At 43.2% G+C, this 14765-nt stretch overlaps 1 protein-coding gene across 1 annotated transcript in view; it reads right to left on the bottom strand.

The window, feature by feature from the left end:
- arid1ab (AT-rich interactive domain 1Ab) overlaps window positions 1-9665 on the bottom strand; it is a 60278-nt gene extending 50613 nt beyond the window's left edge. The window contains exon 1 of the mRNA XM_085792331.1: window positions 8363-9665. Within this exon, the coding sequence (XP_085648457.1) occupies window positions 8363-9262 (900 nt within the window). The 5' untranslated portion in view covers window positions 9263-9665. The remainder of the gene's footprint in view (window positions 1-8362) is intronic.
- Window positions 9666-14765: the final 5100 nt, after the last annotated feature.

Genomic DNA, 14765 nt, shown 5'->3' with positions numbered 1-14765 from the left:
CAGGGCCGCGAAGTCAGAAGGTGACAAAGGTGCCGACAAGTTCATATGACCTGTTCTCCCCTAGGAGACTGCATCTATTAATAAATAAATATTCACATTTGTAGCCAGAAGAGAAACCACAGCATTGATGCTCAACGTGGTTAATGATTGGTTATCAGAACAGTGACTGGTGCTGCTACTTGACTGACAAACCGTCTGCTCTGTCCGATTATTTTCGTTCTTATTTTCCCACTTCACAGATTGTTCTGTTAAATGACAAATGTGTCAATCACAATCTCCCACTGCTCAGATTTGCACATTCACATTAAGCCAAATGATTGTTTTAGAAACCAACAGAAATTTTAATTGGAAGCTTTTATTTTTTAGTACAAATTCAAAAATAAATGTAGCGCTTTTCTTTACTTTAAATGAGTATACTTAAGGTGTTTGGGGTTGTTTCCTCCAGTTGAATTAAACAACATGTTCGGCTTGAGAAAATGATGAGAATTGTGATATTTCTATTTTATTCATTGGCTTAACTATCAGTACATTAATTGTGAAAATCATTGGCAGGTGAATCAACAATGAAAGGACTCATTAGTCACATCACTGATGCAACTTGATTGTGTTGTCTGACCAAAACCTCACAACATGAGGATATTCAATTCAACACCAGAGCAACAGGAAAAGCATAAAACCATTCACGTTCAAGACGCTGGAACAAACGACTTGGCCGATCAATAGGTGCCAATTCATTATTTGACAATCAGCACCGATCCTCACTGATTAAATGTCAAGTAAAGGAGAAAATATTCACATTTGAGAAGCTGGAGTATTTCACTTCCTAAAAACGACTTAAATGGTCGTCAGTGTTATTGATTTATTTTATATCACTTAAAACTGATTGGTTGGAAAAATCATTGCAGCTCTAGTTGCTCCTCCAGTATACTGTACGTATATATCTAGAAGATGAGGCTGATGGTGGAGTCGAGATTTGAGTATTGATCGATCTCTGGTTTGTTAACAGGACAAACACCTGCGCAGGCGTGTTGTTTTTACAGTTGTCCGCTGTGTGCTCCACAGCTTTGGCTTTATTAGCTTCAAACACAGGTTGATAGAGTGGACAACGCATTAGACAAAGCAGAAAGCAAGGCTACGACCAGGGGGCAGAACCCATCAATAACACACGTCATGATTGACTTCCATAAAAAGACATAAAAAAAAAAGGAGAAAACCAACAGCTCCTCATGTTCCCCATTTTCTACGTTATATATGAGTCATTGCTTTCCCTTTTTCTTTTTTTCGCACCGAGAGCAAAGGTGAGTTCTGTATGAGAGCAGAGAGGAAGCATCATTCTCTACCTTTCTAGTATCAACAACTGCGCCCATTTAAAGGTTAACCACTTTATTCCATAAAGGCACACACCATACGTCATGTAAATGAAGTCTGTAGTCTCACGCGGGCTCTGAGGAGGATATTACTATGCTAATCTGGAGTATTTTAGAAGGTAAATGTCAAAAGAAATGAATTACCTTTACATTTCCAGCGTGGCCCCCCTCCCCAATGCAATAGCCTAAGTGTGACATTTGTCCGTGGAGGAAGTTGTTTTCAAATGTGCAACTCTGGAAGAATTCAGATTCATTTTCACCATCCTGGATGGAAATTAACTTTGAGCCGCTAGACAGAAGGATTTCAAGAGTTATCATCGGAAACTAGTTTGATAACACATTGTGAAACTTCTTTTGTGCTTTGTATTGGGTATATAGGTGGGGAACGTTGATGATGCTACTGACGAAGAAAGAAAAACAGCAACAACAACGGCAAACAGCAGAAAAAGACTCAGTTGGAAAACACCAGGCTTTCTATGGTTGTCAGTGGGACGGAAAAGGCCAATGTTGCTAAAGAAAGACGGATGGCTGGTGACACGTGGAGTAAGAGCAGGTCAGACTCCTGAGGCAGCAGCATGCACACACACACACACACACACACACACACACACACACACAGACCACCAAGTAACTGCTGTACTTTATACACAAATACACACAGCTGTCAGGGGCAGACGAAGATCATTCACAAAACACCACCGCCCCCCCCCCACCACCTCCACCCTCACCCCCCTCCCCTCCCCTGGGTATCACTGACACAGTTTCTCCCTCATAGGCACACACCATGCGTCTCTCTCTCTCTCTCACACACACACACACACACACACGGTTGCCGGGAGGCAGCATGCTGTCCATGTGGCCTGTGGAGAATCATTACTCAGCAAGTGCAGACTAAAGAACCGAGAGTGAACTTCCCTTTTCCAACACTTTGGTCTTCCTCTTCTCGGCGGCGCCGGCCCCCGCCGCAAAGCGCCGGGAGCCGCCGTGGACGCGCTCTTGAAAAAAAATGTGCGTTGTGTTTACTGAATAGAAACGATTCACAAAGGGTCAGCTGTCACAACTGTTTACTGTTTACCACTGTCGGGCCATTGTCCACAGGTTGATACTTCAGAGTGCAGACCAGAGCTCAGACCCTGATCCAGCTCTGACTCGTGGTTTCAATAGATAGCTTCAAAAGGCACTCGCTACAAGTCCAGGTGACTAATAAATAAGCCAATAAAAATAAACTAATATTTTTGTTTGAATTTACAATTGATTATCAGGATCACGAGTTCCCAATTTACCGTCCATCAACTACTTGAATTACTGTTGAAGAGTTTCACCTCTATCGTAACATGTTGACCCAAAACTTTAATCAAAAAGCTGGTAATCACTTACAAAAATAACCAGTGTGAGTAAATGTGCCTTGAACTCATAATTGCAGTTTTAGCAGTTAGCTACTTTAATTATTTATAAATCTGCCATTTCTTTTATGCAATCAGAGATTCATTGTTGGGACTAAACGTCCTATAACATTTGCCCCAGAAATGGTCTGCTTGATATCATACGAAAATAAAAAGAAGTGCAATATTTACAAATAAAAAGGTTTCATATTTTACACTTGGAAGATGAAGTATATTTGTGGTTTTAAGAACCAAAAACAATCAGGATTTTTGACAACAGATCAACGAACCAATCAGAAGAGAGGATACATATGACAGATTCAGGTAAGCACTCGGAAAGGCCAAATCTTGTGAGGTTGGATGGGTCCAGGTGGGCAGCGCTAGAGAATGGCTGAGAGCAGCAGCTGCTTCGTTGTGACATCATAATGTTGCTTAAATCATGACGACTCATTTTAAGGCTCAGATTCAAAATATTATCCGCAACTGCATTTCTGAGGACCAAGGCTTCCATACTTTCACAGTATTAAGATAGAGCCTAGAGACCTTCTTTATGAGCAAAGAAGACAGAATTTATCTTTTAATTTACTTCTGCAATATGAGACCTTTAAGAGGTTTGAAAAAGTGACTTTTTAGTATTTTGTCTTTAATTATTACATGAAGACCTGACAAAATATTCATCAATAAAGCAGAAATCTGTGGATCAAGCTTTGCGTCTCTTTAACCTCAGGTAACTGGACATCTTTGGGTTCTGGCCTGAGATACTTTGTTTTACTAAATATCACCTGAGTCTAGGGACTTGTTTTGCCTTTTTCTAACATTTGAATTTATTAACTGCAGATTAATCAATAGTGAAAATAATCATTAGCTGCAGACAAGGTTGGAAATTAATCTTCCGTTTGTCGTGGCTCATCTTTGTTTCCTCGTCATGGCGTTAAATCTCATGGCAGGACACTGTAACTCAAACTTAAGCAGGATGGACGACCGCTGTGCTGCGGTGACTCTCGGTATACTGTTGAATTCCCTTTATAATCTAAATGAAAATTTCCAGTGTATCCAACCAACAGATGCTACACTTAGCACAGCTCCAGTGTGCTGAGGGAGTGGATACTGGTCTGTTTATGCCTCAATTAGCTTTACTTTTCAATATCCACGCTAACGCCAAAGAAAGACATTTGCTCTCTTAAATATTAAATATATTGCACTTTCATTTCTTCTGAGAGTTTCTGGCACAATAAAGCTGACACCAAACTGTTTATCTTTTAAGCTACTTTCCAATTAGCAGTGGGGCTCCCCTTCTTCCGTCGGCGCCAGGGCTGCATGTGCGTACATCCATTAGCAGCCGTCAATTTAACACCTTCGGTTTGGTGTTTTTTTCCATTTTTGTTTTCAGTTGTGGGACTTTCACAAAAGAAAACATTTACAAAGTGTCTTCGATTATGATTTAATTCAAACTCAATTTGGAGGAGTCAGTCTTGCAGAGCCGAGAGAGGGGGCGTGGGGAGGGCGGGAGGTGGGAAGGGGGGGGACAATCCCTGATGGCTCGCTCCCATGTGCTCGGTGGGAAGGAAACACCTGGTGTTACACCATCCACAACAACCTCTACTACAATCCACTTCAGAGTGTTTGTTTGTGTGCGAGGCGCGGTGAAAAAAGCCAGAACACGAGCCCACCTCTGAATCGACACGTTCATTCATCTCAGACAGGTGGCCCAAGGCAGGTGAATAGCTTCATAAAACTCATCCACTGAATCATTTTGCTGGAGATATAGCCGCCGATTAAAAAGGGGGGCCAATTATGCCTCTGTTAATGAATGGAGAGTTAAAGCATTTAATAAACTCTGCTAAAATACAGCCGACAGCGCTTACCGTGGACGGCTCCTCCGCAGAGGGGGAAGCCTGTGAAAAAACTCTACCGGCTGAACTTTGGTCTAACTGGCTTTGCGCTGATCGAGCTCCGCAGTCAAACATCACATTCACAGGTTCTCTGGCTGGACGCCGTGTACACACACACACACACACACAGTGGTGGCCTCGGGTGACGTCTCCGTGCCACGATTTGACAACAGTTTACGGACACTGTCCACCTCACGTGTCTCGTCTGTTTTGCCCCGGGCCAGCGGCCTCGTCGTCCAGAGACCCTGACAGGGACTATGAGCATGGAGTTCATGTGTCCTCTGCACCACTCACACCCAAGACCAACCCCCGTCAAAGCTTTGCTTCACTACTTTGGCTTACTGCAAAAAACAAAACAAAACACACCACACATTTATGCCACTTAGAACCGCTATTAAAGCACATGAGCTCATAGTGAAACCCAGCAAGGAGGGAAAGCCGAATGTGTGAGGACTCGGAGTGGATGTGGTTTCACAGAAGCCCATCGCACCCTGGTCACAACAGTGTCTTCACCCCAACTTCTGGCGGCGCCACTGTCGACACAATCCACATCATACAATCATCATACACACAACCTCCAGACAAGTGACGAGTCATTTCTTTGCACAGTGCTCTCTCTGACTTCTAGATATCACAGCGGAGACGAGCTGCTTACTCCAGGTCCGGTGCTCTGATTTGACACTCCAAAAAATCTAATATGCAGTTTTACCCTTTTCTGTTTTGACCGCAACTTGGCCAGATATTGACGTACAAGATTAAAAACTACACGGAGCTGGTGATGACGAAGCTGATTCAACGGGGTGAGTGTTATTGAGGCCGCTCCACATCCACCAGATCAAACAGTTAACGGTGTTTGTGCAATCCAAACACACTAGAAGCAAATGTTTTATCTAAAATAAAATAATAAACACAGAAATATTACTTAAAACACAATTTAAGTAGTTAGTGGCCCATTTAATATAAATACAATGTCATATCATTAATTTATTGTCATGTGAAGAGAATATAGTGTCGACATCTGTAGTGTGCTACCACAGTGTTTACAGTTGGACCAAACATTTTACCTCATGAATGTTAAATGTGAGAAGCCCCTCCATCCACACCGGCTGTCAATCAACCCCTTAAAGTGGACACATTCACACTGACAGAAAGAAACTTTAAAAAAAAGATGAAAAAAACCCAAACTTTCCTTTGAACAGCAGTGAGCATCATCACCTGAGAGAAATATCAGACTGAACATGACAGCCAGTTACTACTGTGTGCAGCCGCCGAGGACAAGTCACAGAATATTAGCAGCGCTGCCGTTACATCTGGAGAGACATCTGTCAGAATCTGTGAAAAGCTGGCACCTTCCAGTTTAAAGCAACAAGTGGGGAAGGACTTCTGTAGATTAACAATCTGCCCTTAATGACCAATAGGTGGTAAAAACACAGTATGCCGATGCTCTTGTGAAAATTAAATTTTTTTTTTTTAAAAAATAAAGAAACATTCAGCAAAAGACCTTTGCTGTGATTTGATTTGGAGATGCATCCAGCAAAGTTTCCCCCCAGAAAAGTGAGAGGATGTAAGGTTCAAGTTATTTGAATATTTACAGAAAATATACGAAATACCTCCAGTACAAGAAGTCAATGCTATCTCCTTTTTGGGCCAATCTGTCATGCCTTAAAAAATATATAATGTATGTGACCTTCTCCTGCCTCCGTAAAGACACCAACTAAGGAATTAGCATACCAGGATGATACACAAGCTGCATGACAGTTGAAGTTTGAGGACTTGTTGTGAGTGAGACATCCTTCACATGCTCGCATGCATTTAAATGATATAAATAGTCCTTCACTTGAAAAAGGTAGAGCTGCACACGTCACCTTTGTTGCCTATGACACGTAATTATGGAGTAAAAACACAACACGTGTTGTGTGCCTACATCCCTCTCTGAGAAGAGACAGCTGTAGGTAAGCGTGGTTCACATGGTTACGCTCTCTGCAAGTGTAAAGTAAATTAAGACGACTGTAAGCATGCTGCAAAAAAAAAAAAAAAACTGAAAAAAAATAAATAAATAAAGCTGTGACACTTGGCTGACACCTTGGCTGCTTGTAAACACAACTACAGCCCAGTCTGACTCTCACGTAGCCACGAGACGTTCAGCCACACGATTCCCCCTCAACTCCTGATCTGGAAACAGTGGAGAACACAGTTGTACAATGGGGCTACATGACCACACCTACTCTATCTGCTGTACCAGAGTCAGCCGACTTGAATGAGCAAGTGCACACAGTGTACCTTAAAAAAGAAAGAGAAAAAAAAGAAAAGAAAGAAACTTCAGGTGCAGGTGTGAGGTCAAGTGCCTAAAAATGACAGCAGTGATGTGACTCAGCACATGTGGGCTTAAGGTTGAATCAGACAAATAAAAACAACGCTGGGTCTACATGATAACAGTCATCATGCAAATTACTGCAGTGGGAGGAACTGAGTGGAATGTGTTCATAAAATGTTTTCAATAACACAACCAGTAAATAAGTTTTTTTTTATTCTAAAATTAATATTGTGCTTCCTTGCTGTATATTTCTCTTGATGTGGGGAAAATATTCACATATTTACACGGACTAAAAATAAGGATATCTTAAGGCTGCATAAATGTGCACAATTGTGCTCAAAATGGATAAAAATAAAAGAAAAGACAATGGGACTATGTTGTCTCAACGCGGTGGAGGAACACATAACTGGGCAGAGAGGGGGCTGTTTTTCTGCAGCCTTCCATTAGATGCAATTATAAATGGCCGAGAGCAGAGGGATGGGGAGCCAATCAGATCTCGGCTCGCATGTCAACCTAAGACCAACTGTCTCTTGGCTCTGACAGCAGGATTTTACCTCCATAATTCAAATCCCAAAGCAAAGGCAATCTGCACTTTGCCAACTCCAACCTTGCGGGGCCGTGTTTACAAAGCGGCACATGGAAGAAGAGACGCAAAGGAGGCGAGAAAAAGGGGCGAACGGAGTCGAACCGAGCCACAATGAATGAAACCCTCCGTCAGGATGAATCAATCGCGGTCACAATCACACTTTGATCCGAGTGAAAAAAAAACACTTAGTGGATGTAATTGTTGCTATTCATCGGACTGTGAGACACGTCTCCATTTCACCGTGCAGCCCGCTTTTTGGGGGAAAAAAACCCGACGGAGGGGTCTTTTTCTTAATCATTATGCAAATGTTATTTAACGGCTATCGCTGTCATTTGCATCTTGTTTATCGCCTTGACAGTCGTCGACACAACTTTTGAGAAGCACGACGCTGAAAAGAAGCTCTTTCCCCGCCGATTCTCGCAAAAATAACGAGAGGTTACAGCACTTAAATCTACAATGAGGGTGAAGGAGCACTGCGAAGAAATATCACCTTATCTCCCTCTGCACACACACAGACACACACTTTCTCCTGACAAACTCTTGCTCTACTTAGTCAAACTCTTGCCCTGTGCCGAGGCAGGGGGCACACACTGATACCCACGGCTCAAAAAGTTGTTTCAAACGGAATATGAGGCTTCTTTCTCAGTCTAAACACTATTGCAGGGGGTGGTATTGGGAGAAAGAGAGAGGCAGCCATTTTATAGCTCTTGCTACATAGACAATGGCTGGGCCAATGCAATATCAACTCTACAGTGCATTTCCCGAGCTACTGAGTGACTACAACTCAGTCAAAGTGTATTAGTGCAGTGTGTGAAGTTTACCTGATTTCTGTTTGGAGGCTGTCCAGTGTTTCCCGGGCTCATGGGAGGCGGGTGGTGGGTCCTTTGTTGCCAACCCGGATGGACCCCACCATACTGACTGCTGCCCATGTCTCCTGGTCCCTTGTTGGCCCCTTCCTGATTGTTATAGTCTCCTTGGGGGTAATTCGGGTAGCTCCTGGCCGAGCTGGGGGATGTCAAAAGCTGATTTAAAGTTGGCGTAGACGTAGGTTGTTGGTTTCCCATGTTATACCTTTGATTATTATAAGAGGCAGCCATAGCTGTGGTTCCTCCTGCTGGCTGTTGCTTGCCTGGCTGCCCCCCAGCCGCCGGAGGCTGGTTGTTACGCGGGGAATTCATGGCCCCGTATCCTTGGCCCTGATAAGAAGTCCTGTTCTGGAAGGGGCTGTAGTTGTTATAATGGTTGGGGTAGCCGTGTTCGTGTGAATTAGGGGGGTAAGGGTCCATCATGCCCGGCCCCGATGCAGCTGCCATGCCAGGGCTTTGTTGTCCGCCATGTTGATGAAAAGGGGCCCGGCTGTAGTGCTGGTTGTAACCGTAAGGAGGTGGAGGAAAGGGGCCCGGGTGGTGGTGTCCCATCCCGGGATGGTTATTCCCTTCGGGCCCGCCTGTATCATTCTGATTACTGCTATTATTATTTACCCTGGGCAAATTCCCGTTGCCGTTCTTCATGTCAGAATCCCCTCCTCCCCCAGCATTTCCAGCATCGGTCCCGTCCTGCAGCTCCTTCTGACCAGGAGATCCGCCGTCAGGTCCCGGTTCCTTATTTTCATGTTGTTTCTCTCCCGGTACCGACTCCTCCTGTGGGTCCCGATCCGGCTTTTTGAGTTCGGATGGCGGGCTAGTGTTGAGAGTGGCGACGCTGGCGACCTGAGCGGCCATGATATCCCTCTCTCTCTCTCTCCCCCACTCTTTCTCTGCCTCTCTCTCTCAGCACGGCGACTCACTCACAATCAAACTCCGAATAACCATTGAATATAAATACAATTATATTTATAACAACGTACCCGTTGTCCCGGTTCATTCCCCCCTTTGCCCTCCGCCCGGACCGGTATCCGGTAATCCACTGCGACTCCGTTTAAAGTTAAAACAGAGGGGGGGAAAGTTTGTGAAAGAAAAAATATATAAATACAGAGCCAGGGAAATGAATTTCACCGACACAAGTGAGTGTGTGTATGTGTGTGTGTTGGAGGGGGGGCTTCTGTTACAGAACGAGAGCGCGAGCTAGAAATCAACCAAACCAGCACGAGGCTCCGCGAGACACAGCCATCTTACCGACCTGTGGGGAGAAAATAAAAACTCGGCGCGGAATCCACAGTGAAAACTGGATCGGGAGCTCGCTGCCTGTCTAATAACAACATTGTTTCTACCACAAGAAGAGCCATTATTTGTACGTCTAACGCGCTTTAAACTCAGCTCTTGCATTAAAATGTCGTCGTGTACGAAAAGCACCGTTTGTTAGCATAACACACCGGTCATTTTGAGACTAATTAAGTGCATACAGGTGTAAATCTTATGTTAATGAAGGCACACAGAAACAGACTGGGTGGGAAAGTATGCGATTTCATGACGTAGTTGATGTATTGTATACATTTTAACCATATCTGCCCTATATAAGTTAACACTATTTTATTTTTAAAAGGACCTCACAGTTTAGTGCCACAGAATACTACACATTAGCTCAAATGGTGTTAATTAAGCATGTTTAAATGCTGAATATGTCTGACCTACAAAGTAAACATAATCTTAGTGGGCATACACCCCCAGACCACAACAATGACCAACGGGGGTCTGACATATTTAACTTATATATGAATGTGTTTTAAATAGCCATAGGCTGCTGTCACATAAGCTTCTGTAACGCTTTAAATGCCACAGACTTTGTGTCAACAGTTTTGTGGTATTAAACAATCAAAATATCCCCTTCCTTTACCATAGTGTTCTGCCTTGAAGTCAGCCATAACTATTCAACCATTGTGGATGCAAAAAAAATGCCTCATGCATGAGCTGTGTTCCTCTTTGTTGCATTAATTTGTGCACTTTATCTTATTAGCTAGTTAAAGGAGTGGAACAAAATAGGCTACAGTGTCATCTTGTATTAGAGTGAGCTAATGGGTGGAAGTGGTTGCCTCCATACTGCTTCCATGTGTGTGCGGACAACAGCAAATGAGAGTACAGCAGAGGAAAGTAGAGGAAAGCATGAAATTACAACCTGTGCATGTCTGTGTAGTGTGTGTGTGTGTGTGTGTGTGTGTGAGAGAGAGAGAGAGAGAGAGAGAGAGAGAGAGAGCGAGAGCAAGAGAGAACAGAAAATGAAGAAGGATGGGGGATGGACTGAGCCACTCACAGAGCAGGAAGTGAAGATACAAAAAGAGAAACAGTGGTGGTGGTGGAAAAGTGACAGTGTGGGCCACTGAAATGCATCACGTCACGTGTTATCTGTTAAAAGTCAAATCTCACGCCAACATACACGACGACGAGAAGAGATTTTGGGGAAAGCATAAAGTCACCCTATACAATTAATAGGAACAGACACCCTATGTCTCTCCACCACTCTCGCTCTCCCCACCCCCTTTCTTCGTGCTCTCTGCCTGCCTGCCTGCCTCGCGCTCTCCTAGCAGCAGCAGCTTTTGTGCTGCCTTCAAGGGCGGTCGGAGTTTCCGCTTTCACGCCCCGAGTCAGACTAATGACTCTCTCATAGTAATATTATATTAATTACACGTACAAAATAAAGTCTGAAATGTCTGTGTAACGTAGCTACCGGACTGCTATGTATTTCCGAGGGTGTTTGGAGAGGAAAATGTCTCTGAAATGCACAAGAAAACCTAAACAATAGGGTAGGGTGAAGGGCAGGATTTAATTATCCACACATAGAGAAGAGAGATAGTTATAACATTTACAAAACACTATAGTGGTCACCACAAGAACACCTTAAAATAACAGGTCAAGGAAGTATTGAAAGCAATGTATGAAAAATAGGCTATAATAAATATATAGCAATCAGAAATACGTTCCTTTTCTTGAGAAGTGAAACAAGATTCCATGCATATGGTTTTACATCAGCATGACAAGCAGAAATTTATTTTTTTCTAAATCAAATGGACATTCCTGACATGTATTTATATTTTCTGTTCACTGTAAAGTAGCTTTCAAGATGTGACACACGAACAACACATTGAGAAAAGACATACACACTTGCAACGGCGTAAAGTTGAATATTTCAAACCCAGAAAGCACTTGAATGCTGCGACACTGTGCGTTCACGAGCTTTGGGTAGAGCACTTGAAGGCAGCATCGCCGCTTGCAAAAGCAGCAGAACTTTGCTATGTGAATGTGGGGGATGGGAAGCAGCAGCTCCCTGCACTGCTCAGCCCTTTCTCTCTACAATGCGGGGCTTTCTGCTCACATTGCTCACTCTGTCCGTAGAAAAGAAATCCTCTTTTACTTGAAGTTTTACTTTGAAACCAACAAAAAAATATACAAATGTATTTTGAAGCTGCAAAGGCAGCTTTTGTGTGTTTAATAAAGGGAGAGTATGCAGGGTGGAGGGGGTCAGCTCAGTTGCTGTCTGCTTATATAGGCTAAGGGAGGAGTGTGTGTTTGTGAGCGTGCGCGTGATTGTGTGTGCATGTGCTAGCAGAAAGCGCAAAGACAAGGCTGTGAGGGAGGAGGGGGTAGGGACCTTCTTTTTCTTTTTAGCATAAACTTGCTGTTTATTATCAGGGGGCGCAGTCTCTCTTCTTCCTCTCTTTCATATTTTTTAAAAAGAGCACTACAGTCTGCTTTCTATGCTCTCTTTTCCTTGTCTTATTTTAGAAAATGGGTTGTATTTTCAGTGCTCACCTTGAAAAATATTTATCTGTTGTTTCACTTGTCTGTGTGGCTCAGTGTCGCTGCAAAGTGACTTAAAAGCACAAAGATCATATGGTGTGTTAAAGCTCTGTGGGAGAGCAACAACATGATGCTAAAGACCTCCTGTGCAGTTAAGAGTGCCATGCATTTATTTATGTGATTCTTGTTTTACATGGATATGGTGTTCTCTAAAATGCAACGTTGCCTGTCCAGACAAGCTCAACAAGCAAGCATGAGGACCTCCTTAACATAGAATTAATGGGGACATTGTGACTGTTGAAATTGATATAACCTGGAATGCAGAGTATTTTCTTATTGTGAAATACTCAAACGGAATAAAATCTTCTTTCTTTTTTTTAATGTCACCTGGAGTAGTTTACAGTTCATATTACATTTGCTGTTCATATGCAGTCACTGTACTATAACTGTTACCACCCACAGATGAAGAATGACTTGACAAAAAAAAAGTGTTACCATGAAAACTTCTCACTGTAATTCTCTGTCATAATCCTGTCTGGCTCATGTAGAATAAAGATTCACACTTCCCACATGATCTCATAGTATTGTGCCCCCTGTCTGTCTTTTGTCTAATTCCAGACAAAGAAAAGAAGAAAATCTGAACTTATTCACAGATTGTTGCACAAACGCTGTCTGGACCCTGTCACATTTTTTTTTTCCCCCACTTTGCTCCGACCGTTGATGGTGTGTGTTGAGGGAGAGGCAGAAGGGATGGTGGAGGTAGGTGGGGTGGGAGGGGGTCATGTGACAACCCCCATCTGTCCCACGATGATGATTTAAGAGTGTTTACTTGTGCCCCACCGCCGCCTCCCTGCGAGGATGACCATGATGCATCACCTTAGGCCCGATGCCGTGGCTTCCCCAGCCGTCACCAAGGCAGCAGCTTGGACTTCCTCCAGGAGACCTTTTCTCTTGTAATCATTATTAAACTGATATCAGGGGTTGATTAGAGGGAGGGAAACAAAAGTAACAATAGAAACGGCGCTGAAATATCTCCATCAAAGATACCCCGATTTGGTGGGAGTTCATTATTCATGTCATCAAATCTACTCATAAATGCAAAACACAAATTTCAGTGGACAGGCAATGGCCATAAATATTTTACTAATTTAACTAAGCCCGAAAATATTCTATTTCTGTTAATTTATGTACGCCTTTGATATTCTTAAATATGCATTTTTAATGTTGTAACTTTCTTCAATTGATCTCAGCTTTGGACAGTAAAAGTGTCACTCTTGTTGAGCAAGTTAACTGATGACCGATCATTGAGGAGATTTTCTTTTATTTTAATCCCTTGGGATCCAGTCTGGGAATGAAGCCATACAATCACCAAGACAACCCAATAATGTGGTGCGGAATTTCCTAACAAGAGTGGCGTTGAATTCAGCCACACACAAACACAAACACACACACACACGGACGCACAGTACACACCGGCCTGTACAATAGCCAAAAACAACCCCATACCTGACAATAATGTACACACTGAGAATTTATGGCCATCAAGAGTCCGTCATTAACACAGACTCGCGCCAAACATCAGTGGCAATCCCACACTGAGGTTATCCTGGCCACACACGTGCACACTAAAACAACACACACACACACACACACAGTCACAACAGTTGGGCCCTGTCCAGATGGTTGCCAGGCAGCAATTCAACGCATAGTCTGGAGTGTGTAGAGGAAGGAAGTGCCACTTTGCGAAGTGCAATGGGCATCCGGCTTGTTCCCAGATGCTGTGTGTACATGTGTGGAACCTGCCGTTTAAACTTACACCTGACAAACACACACCCGCTGCTTTGTAAACACTGCAGAAATAAGTAATGCGCAAAATAAGGACTGCACCGTTTCCTCCAGGGATCCTAATCCTGTGGACAATTTTGGGGTTTAAAAGAAAAAGTCACAGTCTTTCCTGACAGTCAGGCCCTCCGTATACATTTAATCCAAACATACAGCTTTGATAGATGAAAGGATATTAAAAAGCACTTGTGGAATTATTCTGCTGCCTTATAAGGTCATATTTCAGATTAAACTTTCAGCCGTTGTTCTTACCTGATTTGATCAAATGGGATCAAACTTTTTACAAACCACTGCTCACCCTGTACTGCTTAGCAGACATTCAATCAGTTGCTCCTCTCTCCTTTTATTATTCTCTTCCAAGTAGTGAAATCCTCTCTGTTCCTTAAGTGAAAATAGACGGGGGTACCTCGCTGCCCTTACGACACGCTTTCAAATCAAAGCAGGTAGGACATATTGCAGTCAAACCGGAGCACTTTTATCTTCCCTTTTTTTGTGTGTTGGGGTGATAATTTGCTAGGGGGCATTTTTCGAAAATCTCCAAATTCATGAACTCCACACAGTCACATCAGCACCAGCGCTGAATTCTAAACACTCCATTTTCTCACACTGTGATCAAGTGAAGTAAAGGAAAGACCCCCGATCTCAACAAAGCCTGGCGAGGTTAAGAGCACTCAAAATTACGGTGTCCACCCTGCAAGGACAGAGAAGTGCT

The sequence above is a fragment of the Trachurus japonicus genome, chromosome 11 (assembly GCF_045865225.1).
Source record: "Trachurus japonicus isolate A0001 chromosome 11, Traja_1.0".
Classification (NCBI taxonomy): domain Eukaryota; kingdom Metazoa; phylum Chordata; class Actinopteri; order Carangiformes; family Carangidae; genus Trachurus; species Trachurus japonicus.
The sequence above is the reverse complement of the archived record's forward strand: the minus strand, read 5'-3'. Positions and strand labels throughout refer to the sequence as shown.